General features: G+C 41.0%; 1 protein-coding gene across 1 annotated transcript in view; it reads left to right on the forward strand.

The window, feature by feature from the left end:
* LOC148024221 (uncharacterized) overlaps positions 1 to 13,583 on the forward strand; it is a 115,246-nt gene extending 101,663 nt beyond the window's left edge. Inside the window, exons 11-13 of the mRNA XM_087693841.1 lie at positions 12,825 to 12,860; positions 12,967 to 13,064; positions 13,152 to 13,583. Of these exons, the coding sequence (XP_087549967.1) occupies positions 12,825 to 12,860; positions 12,967 to 13,064; positions 13,152 to 13,268 (251 nt within the window). The 3' untranslated portion in view covers positions 13,269 to 13,583. The remainder of the gene's footprint in view (positions 1 to 12,824; positions 12,861 to 12,966; positions 13,065 to 13,151) is intronic.
* Positions 13,584 to 13,811: the final 228 nt, after the last annotated feature.

Here is a 13,811-nt window from a genome sequence, read left to right on the forward strand (position 1 = left end):
GCCACTCCAGAGGTATTGCTGCGTCTATCTCTCTTCTCCTCAACTCCACTCCTCTCATGCACCCTGATACTCGCTATAGCACCTCCTTGTCTGCCATCCTATACACCTCCCGCCATGTCCTGATGGAGCGAGCCGGGCCGGCCTCCCACCCAGCCCACTAGATGTGGGGGCCCTCACCTAACTGTGCCCCTTTTCTATCTTTGACCTGGAGGTTCCAGATCACCGACTAACGGTCTATTTCCTCCTAGCAGCCCGGGGGGTTCTGGATTAGGGCCTTACGGAAGCCCTGCCACACGCGGAGCAGGCTCCGCAGGAAAGGTGATCTGGGCGGGGTAATTTGGGCTGAAGTGAAGATCCATCTTAGGGACGGCCTCCATTCCCCACCAAGCCTCGGTTTACAGGCCTGAAGGCCCTCCTGCAATAAGACCTTCCAGGTTTGCCCACCTGGTGTGAGACCGTGGACAACTAACTTGCCCAAGAGGGCCCTACTTTGATATTCTGGGTCTATGATCCCAAGCACTCCCTCTCATCAATGTTGTATGATGGTCGCCCACGCCACCTTGGCCCTGGAGTCTCTGGAGCCATCAGACCCTGACCAAAGGAAATTCCGCACTAGGCGGCGAAGCTACCCTACGCACGATGAGGAGAAACACCAACAGGAGGCGATGTACCAGGCCGTCGCTAGGAGGACCTGGTTAACCACCAGGGCTCGACCGGCTAGTGAGAGGCGAGCCGTGCTTCAATAGGTCAGTTTTCTCCTAATAGACTCTAGAACAGGAAGAAACTGCTGGGCAGGAGTGATATCAAGTCCCACTTGGAACCCTAGGTATCGGACGGTCTGCCCTCTGCTCACCCATCTAAATCCCAAGTGGCCTCCCCACTCCGTGCTAGAGTCCGGGTCTGTGAGGAAACCAACCGACTTTTGCCAGTTGATTTTCGCACCTGTTGCAACACAGAACACCTCAAGAGCCAACCTCATTCTTTCTAGCATCACCTCATCGTCCTCTATGTAGAGTCCTGTGTCATCTGCGTACTCTAAGTCTAACAACTCAGTCTCCTCTCTCACTGGAAGTCGGAGGCCACGTAGTCCACTCACACGTTACCTGAGGAAGTGGGACATCTTCTCTGCGACAAATAGAAACAGGTATAGGGCCAAGGGGCAGCCTTGTTGGACTGATCTCTCCATCCGGACCTCCTCTCCTCGCCTCCCGCCTATGAGAACCCTGCTGGTGGCTGATCTGTACAGGCCGGAGACCCGACGAATCCAAGCGTGGGGAAATCCTAACTTCACCACGGTACCCTCTAGGAAATCCCAGTCCACCCTGTCGTAGGCTTTCTCGACGTCCAATAGTAGTACTGCGAGTCTTTGCCCACTGTGCTGAGCCCACTCTGTCGCCTCAAAGAATGTAAATACATTGTCTAGGATGCTCCTATCATGGACAAAGCCTGTCTGTGTGTCATGAATGATGTTTGGAAGCACATGGCGTAATCGTCTACCAATCATCTTTGCCAGAGCCTTATAGGCCACTGAGAATAAGGTGATTGGTCTCCACTGGGATAGCTCCAACCGGTCTCCCCCTTTGGGGAGGAGAATGATAAGGCCTGCCGATAGCCTCCCTGGCATGTGTCCTGAGGCGGATATCTCCTGGAAAGTCCTCAGTAGGGGATCCTTCACCACCTCCCAGTATGTAGTGAAGAAGGCCTTAGAGAGGCCATCCTCCCCCGGGCCCTCCTAGTCCCCTTCACAGAGAAGGAACTAGAGGAGGCTTTCCATACACAAGATGGGCAAAAACTTACAATACAAGTTTCATACTCAAAATCAAAGCTTTATAATTTTCAAGTTTTAAAAGAGTTATAGAAAAGGTGTAAGCTCAAAGGAGCTTTTTGAGGTATGCAAGGATTTTGGCACATAATTGATATGCTAATTGCGAAGAAGAAACAGTTGTAAATAAGTGCAAAACCATATAAGAGTGTGAGTGAACTAATTATCATCTCTTAGTTCCTATTCCTCTCTATCTCCCTCTTCCTTATCCATGCTATAGGCTTTAGTGTTGTAGACAAATCCTCTTCATCATCATCCTCATTAATAAAGAAAGTTGAAACGGATAGAAATGACTCTTAAGCTTAATCATTTTCAATGATTAAACGTTAAATAGTCAATGATTTAAGAATAATTCATGAATCATTTAACCTGTGAACATTAAATATTAAATGACTATTTAATGTTTTGAGTTCTAAAGAAAACGCCACATCAAAACATTAAACATTTAATAATTAAACATTATCAATGCTTAAAGAACATGACAATTAAAAAGTATAAAGAACATGAGATTAATAACACTATAAATGCTACGTTTAAAGTGTAAAGAACATGACAATTAATAACGCTACATTTAAAGCTTAAACAATATACTATGTTTTGCTGAAAACGTTTTGGGCTTGTTGAAAAACGGGGTGAACCAAGATGTTTTCCAAAGGGGAAACACCACGTGGCAGTCGTTTTCCCAAAGAGGAAACGTTTTGGATAGGAAAATACATTTCGGGTCATCCTCCACACATTTCGATGTTTCGGGTCGTGTAAAGGGGTGTTTCAAGGCATTTCCTACTTCTATGGTTGTATCTCTAAAGAGATTCTACTAGTGGTCACCTCTTATAGGAGAGCTTCGATGATATGGGAGAAGCTTCAGATGTTATATGAGGCTTCCTTAACCATGTGTACAATTACCCCTCTATGGACAACTCTAGTAGATAAAGTTCGAGCTGAAGGATACTATTTAGTCATTTTATTTTCATGTTACACAGGTACAAGATCAACTTCATCACATGGAGTCTGCCCTTCTAGAGGCTCATCTTGTGGGGACTATGCTATATAAGCTCCCTCGAGAGTTTGATGGAGTAGGCAATGCTTTACAGGCGCGGACATCATCGATACCAATGAGCTTTACACATATGTCCTTGAAAGGGACACTTATACGAGGGTTATAAGGAGTTAGTGGCTTTGTGGAAGAAGAAGGAGAGGAAGAAGCAGGATACGGATTCCTTTGCCAAGTCATCCTCCTTCTTTGACTCTGAATCGGATCCTGTAGCCAAGGTGAAGGCCAAGACGTGGAATGGGCCATCTTCTTCAGATGGAGGAAGGACTTGGCTGCCCCTCCTTTTGTTGCTTCGTAGTATAGGTGATGCAGTCATCTCTCACAAATCTCCAGTGCTAGAGAGAGAGTTTCCTTTTGCATCAATTGAAGTCCAACATCTTTTAAATCATGGAGTTGGGATTGACATCCATGCTCATGATGAGCCGTTTCTTGACAAAGAACAGGATTGGCACATTGTTCGAGTCTACGTGAGGGACACTTTGGCCGTCTCTGGCCAAAGGTAGGGAATCCATGGTTATGTATGCTCATAGGCATTTTTGACAGGACATGTATGCTACTGCAAGACATTGTTGAAAGGCATAGAGAGCTACTATGGTTACTCTCTATTTTGAGGTTCTAGTACGATTGACATTAGGTTCTCTTCGGGGCACCTTTGTGGTGGCTTGATCATGACTATGATGAGTCATTATCATTGTATCATTGTATTATTGTATTATATCAAAACATCCATGATATGAGAGGGTGTTAGCAGTTTTGATAGCTCATGAGTGAGTTTGGGCATGTGGTTTAGTGGGCCAAACATTGTAGTGATTTTAGGTATCTTTAATGTGCCATTATTATGGTAATTTTAGCATTTATTATTGGCCAACCAACATTTAATGCTGGCCGACCTGATCATATTTATGGCATATTTGTTGCCTATATATTTAGGCTTCCTCCTCCACAGTCTTCATGCATCACTTGCAGATTTCAGGTGGAGTATGTTGATTCTTATATATATTTGGGGGTCTTATTCATAGGGCCCACTTTCTCTATGAGAAAGGCAGCACAAACCAGACTGACATGAGGGTTTTCAACCTTGGGAGGGTTGGAGACAACGTGCTCACATATACATTTTCAGCAGCCCTGCACTAAGTTATGGCTATTTGATACTCTAGTTACACCACACTCTTGTATGGAGTACAAATTTTGGGACTTGGCCTTGACGATGGAGTATATCAGGCCATACATACAATGGACAAAGATCGATGAAGAGACCGTTGGTATGCATGATTTCCAAGATGGTAAGATGTAAGGGATCAGTCCCACATGAGATTGTTAGAGCTGAATTGGGGGCTCTTCAAATGGAGATAAAGGCTCTTACTAGATCAGTTTCATTCATACATGGCTTATGGGAAGCTTCTACAACAAAGACATGCATGATTGGCCCTTCAATCCTCATGATAGCTTGCTGCAAAGGATGATACATCATGTTGGTATGCCCAAATGACATCATGGTTTGAGCTACCTGGCTGTAGCATAGGTAGGCTACCTCCCTTTCAATACTCCCTTGACGCATCATCTCTCACTCTCACTTTGAGTTACTCAGAGATTGGCAGGATCATCAAACAGGATCTTATTCAGTGAGAGACTAGGAGGACATGGCTGACACCAATACATGAGATGGGGATGAAAATGGCTTTCTACCAAGACCATTGTCTGCATACCATTGAGGATGGCTTTATTATATGCCCGAGATACATAAATAGTCACCTATCACATGGGATTAGATGTGTTATTACCTAGATAGGCACCTCCTCACACCCACTAGAGATTGAGACTGGTAGATATACCTCCCTACCCCTAGAAGAATATATTTACCAGATCTATCAGTGAGAGCCAGAGGCAGAGTAGCACCATATCTGTCTGTTAGGTGACGGAGACAGATTTCTTAATACTGATGGAAGCACGAGACAGTTCATCCTCCCAGCCACGCCTAGATAAGTGCTGGCCCTCAAGCTTATCTCTTTGCCAGCCGTCAACTTGCTGGAGTCCTACTATTCTTGGACTCCCTTACTCTCTAGGCTCCCCTTAACCCCGTTCGGGCGCCCAAGAGCTCGGACGGTCATTCTCGTGCATGTTCCCCTAAATTTACCTTAATGTAACATTAAATATCCCTTTTAATGTCACATTCCACACTTATGACCTTAATGTGACATTAAATATCACTTTTAATGTCACATTAATGTCACATTTCCTTCCCCTTAAGAATCGATTTCGTCCTCGAAAACGATATTTGGAAGGTCTAACTGTAAATCGGGAAACCTTTTCTTTAAAGTACTTACTCGCTCCCATGTTGAGCTTTCCTCTGAACAATCTTTCCACTTAACCAAACATTCTTGATAAATAGTATTCCTCGTTCGTCTATTACGAACATTTAATAATTTTTCTGGTTCATGTGGATTAGATTGGTCATAGAATAACTCCTTAATATCATCATTTAAGACTAAATTATCCAAATCACCCAGCTTCTTCCTTAATTTACTTACATGAAAAACTGGATGTATTTTACTACCAATAGGTAGTTGGAGCTTGTAAGCCAATTCTCCCACCCTTTTAAGTATTATGAAAGGACCACAATACCTTGGTGAAAGCTTTGGACAATGTCCCTTTTTCATAGTTTTAGTTTGTTCAGGCACCTTAAGATAGACCAATTCTCCTTCTTCAAAGGAGATGTCTCTTCGGTGAGGATCTGCATATGCTCTAGCTCTACTTTGAGCCTTTTTAATATTTTCTTGAGCAAATTTTAACATATTATTCATATCCTCCAAAAAGTCTTTAGCTGCCTGAACCTTTTCCTTATGCAGTCCTACTGCAAAAGGAGCTCTGGGCTGAAACCCATACATCAACATAAATGGACTATATCCAGTGGAAGAGTGTTTGGCACTGTTATATGCAAACTCTGCTATCGGTAAATACTCTTCCCAATTAGTTTGCCTTTTGCTTACATATGCCCTAAGCATATCTTCAAGAATTTGGTTAACCCTTTTAGTTTACCCATCTGTTTGCGGATGATCCGCCGTACTCATGCTAAGTTTAGTATCCAATTTCCTAAATACTGCACGCCAAAAATGGCTATCAAATTTTCTATCCCGATCAGAAATTATATTTGCCGGAAGGCCACACAATCGGTATATGTTCTCTACGAACAATCTAGCCAATTCTGGTGTTTTAACATCAGTTGAAGTTGGAATAAACCTAGCCATTTTGGTTAACCTATCCACAATTACCCACACAGAGTCGTGCCCCCTCTTTGTTCTAGGTAGAGCAACAATAAAATCCATAGAGATACTCTTCCATTTTCCCGAAGGAATTTCTAATGGACGGAGAAGTCCTCCCATTTTTAATTTTTCAGCTTTATTAACCTGGCATTTATTACATTTGACCACATAGTCAAGGACGTCCTTATTCATTCCAGGCCAATAGAACTGCCTTTTAATAAGACTATAAGTCTTATTAACTCCTGGATGTCTCGCACTAGGGGTATCGTGACACTCAAAGAGTATCTGGCGCCTTATTTCTATATCTTTCAGGACACATACCCTACCCTTGTAGAGTAAATAACCATTATCAATGGTAAAATTCTTCCACTTGAATCCAGTTTGAGCAACCCCTGATGCTCCATTTCCTAGTTGAACATCCTCAGATATTCCTTCCTCAGTAGAAGCACTTTCATTTGGATCCCCATTTTTTATTGCTTCCCATATGTTGGAATATGCCGGATCAACCTGACATTTCCCTTTTAAAGATTCAAGCAAGTTGGAAGTGAACTGAGTAAAGCTCAATTCATTAATGATGGGCATTCTGCTGAGTGCATCAGGTACTATATTATACTTTCCTTTCCTATATCTTATTTCATAGTCGAACTCTTGGAGGAGTTCGGCCCATCTGGCTTTACGCCCATGTAAATCTGGTTGATCATTAAGCCACTTAATGCTTTCATGATCCGATAAAATCAAAAGTTTGGCACCATAGAAATAGTGCCTCCATTTCTTCATTGCATGTACTATTGCATACAGCTCCTCATAAACAGAATAATTCTGTTTTGCACGATCTAATTTCTTGCTTTCAAAAGCAACTGGTCGACCTTCTTGTAATAAGACCGCGCCTATTGCCTTATCACTGGCATCAGCTTCAACCACAAATGGTTTATTGGGATCCACTATTAATAATACTGGAGCTGTAGCAATAGCTACCTTAAGTTTTTGAAAACTTTCATTTTGGTATGTTCCCCAATTAAAACTTTTCCCTTTCCCTTTAAGTTGGTCTGTCATTGGAACAGCTATTTTGGCATAATCTCGAATGAATCTAGGATAAAATCCAGATAAACCTAGAAAAATCTGCAGCTCTTCCAGGTTCCGTGGAGGTGGCCATTCAATAATTGCCCTTACTTTTTCTGGATCCATGTTGATTCCCTCTTTCGAGATTATATGCCCTAGATATTTGACCTCTTGTGCAAAGAATTCACATTTAGTTTTCTTCGCATAAAGGGAATGTGTTCTTAACAGTTGGAATACTAATAATAAGTGTTCCAAATGTTCTTCTCTTGATTTACTAAAGATCAAGATATCATCCAAAAAGACTACTACAAAATGTCCTAGATAGGGCCGTAAAACACTATTCATCAGCTTCATAAAGGTAGCTGGTGCATTAGTGAGGCCAAAAGGCATCACCAAAAAATCGTAATGCCCGTATCTAGTACGAAATGCCGTTTTGGAAATATCTTGTGCCTTAATTCTTATTTGGTGATAACCTAATCTTAAGTCTATCTTTGTGAAGAATTTTGCCCCTTGCAATTGATCAAAAAGATCTTCCATTCTGGGCATAGGAAATTTATTCTTCACCGTTATTTTATTAAGTGCTCTATAGTCAACACAAAGTCGCATAGAACCATCTTTTTTCTTTACCAATAAAATTGGTGAAGCCCAAGGTGAATTACTAGGTTGAATAAATCCTTTATCCGAGTAATCCTTAATTTGTCTCTCAACTTCTTGATGCTGTGTTTCACTTAACCTATACGGTGGTTTTGAAATTGGGTGTGTATCCTTATTTATATCAATTGGGTGATTTATTTCACCCCTATCTGGTGGAAGGCCACTTGGTAAATCAAAAGGAAACACATCTTTAAAATCATCTAACAAACTGTTCAATTCATTATTTACATTCAATTCGCAAACATAAGAAAATTGTTGCTTTATATTACAGAAAGTAAAAGTATTCTGTACAGGAAGAGACCATAACATATATACCTCACAAACTTCCTTCTTTATCAGCTTCTGAACTTCAGTAGAACACAGCAAAGGATTATCAGATACTTCATGTTCACCTTGAATGACAAAAGTTTTACCATCCCTTTCAAATTCCAGTGTATTATGGTGATAGCTACGTTTTAAGGATGGTTCCAATCCCCATAGCCACTCCCTCCCTAGAGCAATATCAGCTCTTTCCATGTTCATTATTTGGAAATCAAGCTTATCTTTATATCCTTGAATCTCGATTTCCAAATTGGATACCATTGTATCCCATATTTTATTGTCTTGGCCTTGCATCATACGCACAACATATTGATGCTCACTGTTTTGTTGGGGAAGTTTTAATTTTTTGACAAGTGCATAATTTATAAAATTATGTGTGGCAGAGTCATCAATCATGACTCTAACCCGTTTTCCAGCTATCAATCCATGTACTCTAAGTAAATCATGTGGCCCAAAAGTAGGCTGCCACAAAGAAGTTGACATACAACACTTATGTTGTACATCCATGTGCAAGACCTTTAAAGATTTATACTTTTCATGGCCCTTTAATTCTAAGGTCTGCACTACATGGATTTGTTTTTCTTTTCCCTTGCCCTTGTCCTTTTCTTTGTCTTCCCCCTTTTTCTTTTGAGGGCAATTCCAAGCAGCATGGTTAGGGGATAGGCAATTAAAACACAATTTTTGTTTTTTGGCCTTATCAAAGTCATCAGGACTTAGCTTTGGCCTCATATATGGTTTCTTTTCAAAAGGTTGTTTTTTACCTTTGAAAAATGGCATTTTTCTTTTAAATTTGCCCACAAATTTTGAGGTTTCTAATTCCTTAGACTTGGGCTCCATATCAGTGAGACTGGTGAGTGTACCTGGACGCGTACTCTCTTCATAAATTAATGCAAATTTAATTGCCTCTTCAAGCGTCTTAGGTAAACTCCGTTTTACTTCCTTTTTACAGGCTTTATCCAGTCCTCTAATGAATCCTCTTGTTTTTTGGAATTCATCAATTCCTTCCAGTTTGAGGATTATCTCACGATATTCCTCCAGATATGTCAGTAGGGGTCGTCCCTTTTGTCTGACATAATCCCAATCTTCCCAATTTCTTTCCATTTCATTTTTAGGAAGAAATTCTTTTAAAAATACGGATTCAAATTGAGCCCAAGTTTCAGGTATTTTATTCGCCTCCTTTAAGGTTCGCCACCACTTATATGCTTTGGGCCCCAAAGTTAAACTGGCCTCCAGTGCTTGGAGATGTGGTGGTGTATTTTTTAATTTATGTAAATCTTCCCATTTTTGGAGGAAATTAAAGATTGTATCTTTATTCCTATCTTTTTCCTCCCCGTAAAATTGAGGTGGTTTCATATCTTTTAAAACCAGATTATCCCTCAATTTATGATAGGTTTGGGGTTCTTTAGAATCTCGAATGGTCGCATCTAAATCTTTCGATGAAGATGGGACATCTGAGATTTCTATCTTATTTTTGTCTTTTTCCAACAATAAAGTTAACTGAGATTTTATTTCAGTAAGTGTTTGAGTTAAAAACTCCATTTGAACCCCCTGAGTTTGCACACGAGCAGAAAGATCATCAAATTGCTCTCTCATGGCAAAAAATTATTCCCATTGTTCTTCTTGTATGTCTGGTTCATGGGGATCTGGCAAAAAATTATTCCCATTGTTCTTCTTGTATGTCTGGTTCATGGGGATCTACCATAGGTTGATCCCCGGAACTAGAACTTTCCATTATCCTTTCTTTCCCTTTTTCTGCCATTAATACACTGGAATTGGAAAGCAAAAATAAGAAATTTGCATACAAGATAAAATACTTCCCTGATTTTTTATGGCAGGCTGTGGCTTCAGTTATGTATGAAGGCTGTAGCTTCAGTTATATATGAAGTTTTCTGCCTGTCTCACAACAGTCGCAGTCTTATCCGCCTCAGGAGCAGTCCTATCCGTCAACAGCAATCTGATACTGGCAGCTCCACTTCTGATCTGGTTGGTCCTCGCGAATGCTGGCGACTCCACGCCTGGTCCTCGCGGCCCACGTTTTTTTATTTCTTTCTTCTTTTTTCTGCCCGTAACAAGACGGGTCACCTTTATGTCATATAACCTTCCCTGCCCGCAACGGGATGGGTCACATTAATGTGACGTGACGTGCCTTCTCCCTTTTTATTTCTCTTCACGGCCCGTTTTCTCACGCGACGGACCGGACAGAAGTGACGGCCCGTTTTCTTACGTGACGGGGCAGGGCAGAAGTGCTACGTCAGATCGCGTGACCATCTGGAACTAAGTGCCGTGAAGACGCGACGGGACGGGACGCTTCTGGCTTCCGTTCTTCTTCACGACTGGCTTCCGTTCTTCTTCACATTCGTCACCAATGTTAGGTGACGGAGACAGATTTCTTAATACTGATGGAAGCACGAGACAGTTCATCCTCCCAGCCACGCCTAGATAAGTGCTGGCCCTCAAGCTTATCTCTTTGCCAGCCGTCAACTTGCTGGAGTCCTACTATTCTTGGACTCCCTTACTCTCTAGGCTCCCCTTAACCCCGTTCGGGCGCCCAAGAGCCCGGACGGTCATTCTCGTGCATGTTCCCCTAAATTTACCTTAATGTAACATTAAATATCCCTTTTAATGTCACATTCCACACTTATGACCTTAATGTGACATTAAATATCACTTTTAATGTCACATTAATGTCACACTGTCATTGCCCAATGTACTGTGAGATCCTGGGCCACTTTAATTGCCTATTCAGGAATGGATTAAGGCCATTGTTGAGAGTCATGGATTATACTATCTAGAGATGCTTGGGTCTTTATCTCCTGGAGATACGAGGATTTGAGAGAGACCATCCTTAGAGATAAGAGCACCAGTTCTCCCCAAAGACAGCTCACAGATTTCTTCATGAGGAGCACCGGGACTGATGAGTCTCAATCTATCATGTGCATTTGCATGTCAGCCTTGCTTGCCTTTGTTAAGGTTTTGAGCATGCACCTCTTAATCATGTTCAATTTTAGCCTAATAAGTTGATAGAACATGCTGTGAGACCAATTAGATCCTACTTTCTCTTTTCTAATAAGAGGTCACTCTTAATCTTTAGAGCCTAATCTAGTTGTTAGAGCTGTCCAATGGTAATGCATTCATGTTTTTGGAGTATTTTTTTTTACTAGTACCATGTATGAAAGGGCTCATACTATACCGTACTAAAGGTACCTTATTGTACATGTTAGCACCATAAGGTACCAACTATAAGTTAAATGCTTATTGTAGAAGTATGATTCTCTCATGGAGTGGTTGTTTATGATAAAACCACTTCACCCTTTTTTCTCAAACAATTTAGGTTTTAAGTAGTTTTTAGGAGAGAATAATGCATTTTTACAATACTGTATCTTAAAGTACCTTAAGGTATCATATTGAGCTGTATTTTATTGTATTGGACCATATTGTAGTTTTTGTACAAGATCATAGTTTTTGTCATATCATTGGCCTCCGATTACCTGAAATGGGTTTTGCTAGAATGTTCCTTCCATTTGTGTGAACACATCTCAGTAGTGTTAGTGTGAACATAGGGGTGTGTGTTCACACTACACCTCCTACATTATGTAAGGGTCAAAGATATGTGAATATTCTTGCTACTGGCCTAGTTATGAAGCATCAAGTGTAGTTTAGACTTATAAGGTTTTGTTTGTCTATTAGGATGCCAAAGTTGGGGGACATCTTACAATGTGATGTGCGTATACCGTTTAGTCAAAACCAAAGGATGACAAAATGCAACTTGGGTATGCAATTGTCCTAAGGCAACAACTTTCCCAGCAATTTGAATGGACCATGCCACAAGCATCAGACAATCCAAACAATGCTGGAAGATTCAATAAACTAACACAAGCTCTTAACGTGGACTAATGCTCACCCCTTTAAGTGCCCCAACTGCCTTTGCCTTGTTTCTTCTTTTGCCTTTTCCTTGCCATCACTATGGACATCATCACACAATGCATCAAGCAGCTTCTCCATTGGCTCCTCAGGTACAACCCAGTTAATTCCGGCAACATGATCCTCTAGGCTCTATGTCCTCCCCTCCACAAAGCCTGTTGTACCCCCTCATCCTCCAAAGGAATATGTTATCTGATGCCGCAAGATATGTTAGCGTCTGGCCGTAGATGCAAGTCAGCATGTCCTCATCATCCTGATAGCATGAACTTGTAAGGCCTCTGAGCAGCTTTCTTCCAACCAGAAATTTCAACAACGCAAATAGTAGTAAAATAGGAAAGTCCAATGAAGAAAGTGATCCTCTAGCTTGCAATCCTGGCGGAAATCACTCCTCCATATCCTTGCCAATTCAAAGCAACCCAAATTGTGTGCACAAGGTGTCATGCAAAGATGATCTATTCTCAAGCTAGCAAATGCTTTTGGAATCTCTCTTGAAGATCAGTGTGGCTGGTAACTGGTATGGGTCCTAACAAAGAAATGCAGGTTTTCCATAGGAGTACTAGAAATTCAAGGCTCTATGGGAGTAGAATACTCTAATAGCTGCATTCTTGGGGCAGACAAGTCTGGAAAAGCCATTTTGCTGGATGCCACAAAGGGTTGTGAATTTTTGGGTGAATATCTCGAGGAAAAGTTAGATCACTATGACATACACTGATTGTGACATTGCCCTGTTTTTCAGGTTCAGACATAGAGCGTATTGTGCAGGATACTGATGGTGAGTGCCATTAGAATGTACTACATGATGCTGGACTGCTTAAAGTGCTCCTAATAGTTAACCTCATATCATGGACTGATGGAACTGATTGTAATGGAGTAAATAGGGTATTCTGGTAGTGATATACATGCTTTATGCCAAGAGGCAGCCATGATTCCAATCCGCGAGTTGGGATCGCGAATCAACAGTGTGCGAGCAGATCAGGTGCACAAAATCTTGCCTTAGTGTGATTGGTTGTGTTAGAGTTTTGGTTGACAATTTTGATGTGTAATCACACGGGATTTTACACAGGTTCGTCCTCTAAGGTACTCAGACTTCCAGTTAGCCTTGAGAACTATCCGGCCAAGTATACTAAAGGATCAACTACATCAATATGAAGTGTGGAATCAGGAGTTTGGATCAAACTAGTTACTGTCTTGGGGCATCATTATCATCGATTAAGTGGTTCAATATAGTCTCAGCAGTAAAAACATGTTCATACAGATATGTGATCTCATCTGACCTAAAGGCCTACTGCTTCATTATTTAAAATCTTTTAATCTTATTGGGGGTTCAGCATTTTAATGGTAAAAGGCCCTCTTCTTTGTATAATATGTGTAACCCTTATGCTTTCAAGGATTCATTTGAGAAGACTATTGAATTGATTTGCAAGATACTTGTACTCAATTGTATCGCAAATGCAAACAAGAAAATAAATTCTTCGTATTGCAAAAGACAACAAAAGTTTGAGTTGCAAGTGCTTCTCAAGAATTAACATTTATAAAATGTTCTCTATTAATCCTGCTTATATATGAAGAATGCTTCAGGAAAATAAGATGACTTATTTATTTTTAAGTGCAGGCATCTTTAAGAAACCTAGTTTGCCTTAAGTCTAAATGTTAGAATGAGTTGATCTTAGGTAGTAAGTTTTGAAAATGTTGGTAATCACAATATAAGAAATGGAATTCTGAA

This window comes from Lygodium microphyllum, chromosome 15 (assembly GCF_053477565.2).
Source record: "Lygodium microphyllum isolate KBCC chromosome 15, Lygodium_microphyllum_v1.1.10, whole genome shotgun sequence".
In the NCBI taxonomy this organism is placed as follows: domain Eukaryota; kingdom Viridiplantae; phylum Streptophyta; class Polypodiopsida; order Schizaeales; family Lygodiaceae; genus Lygodium; species Lygodium microphyllum.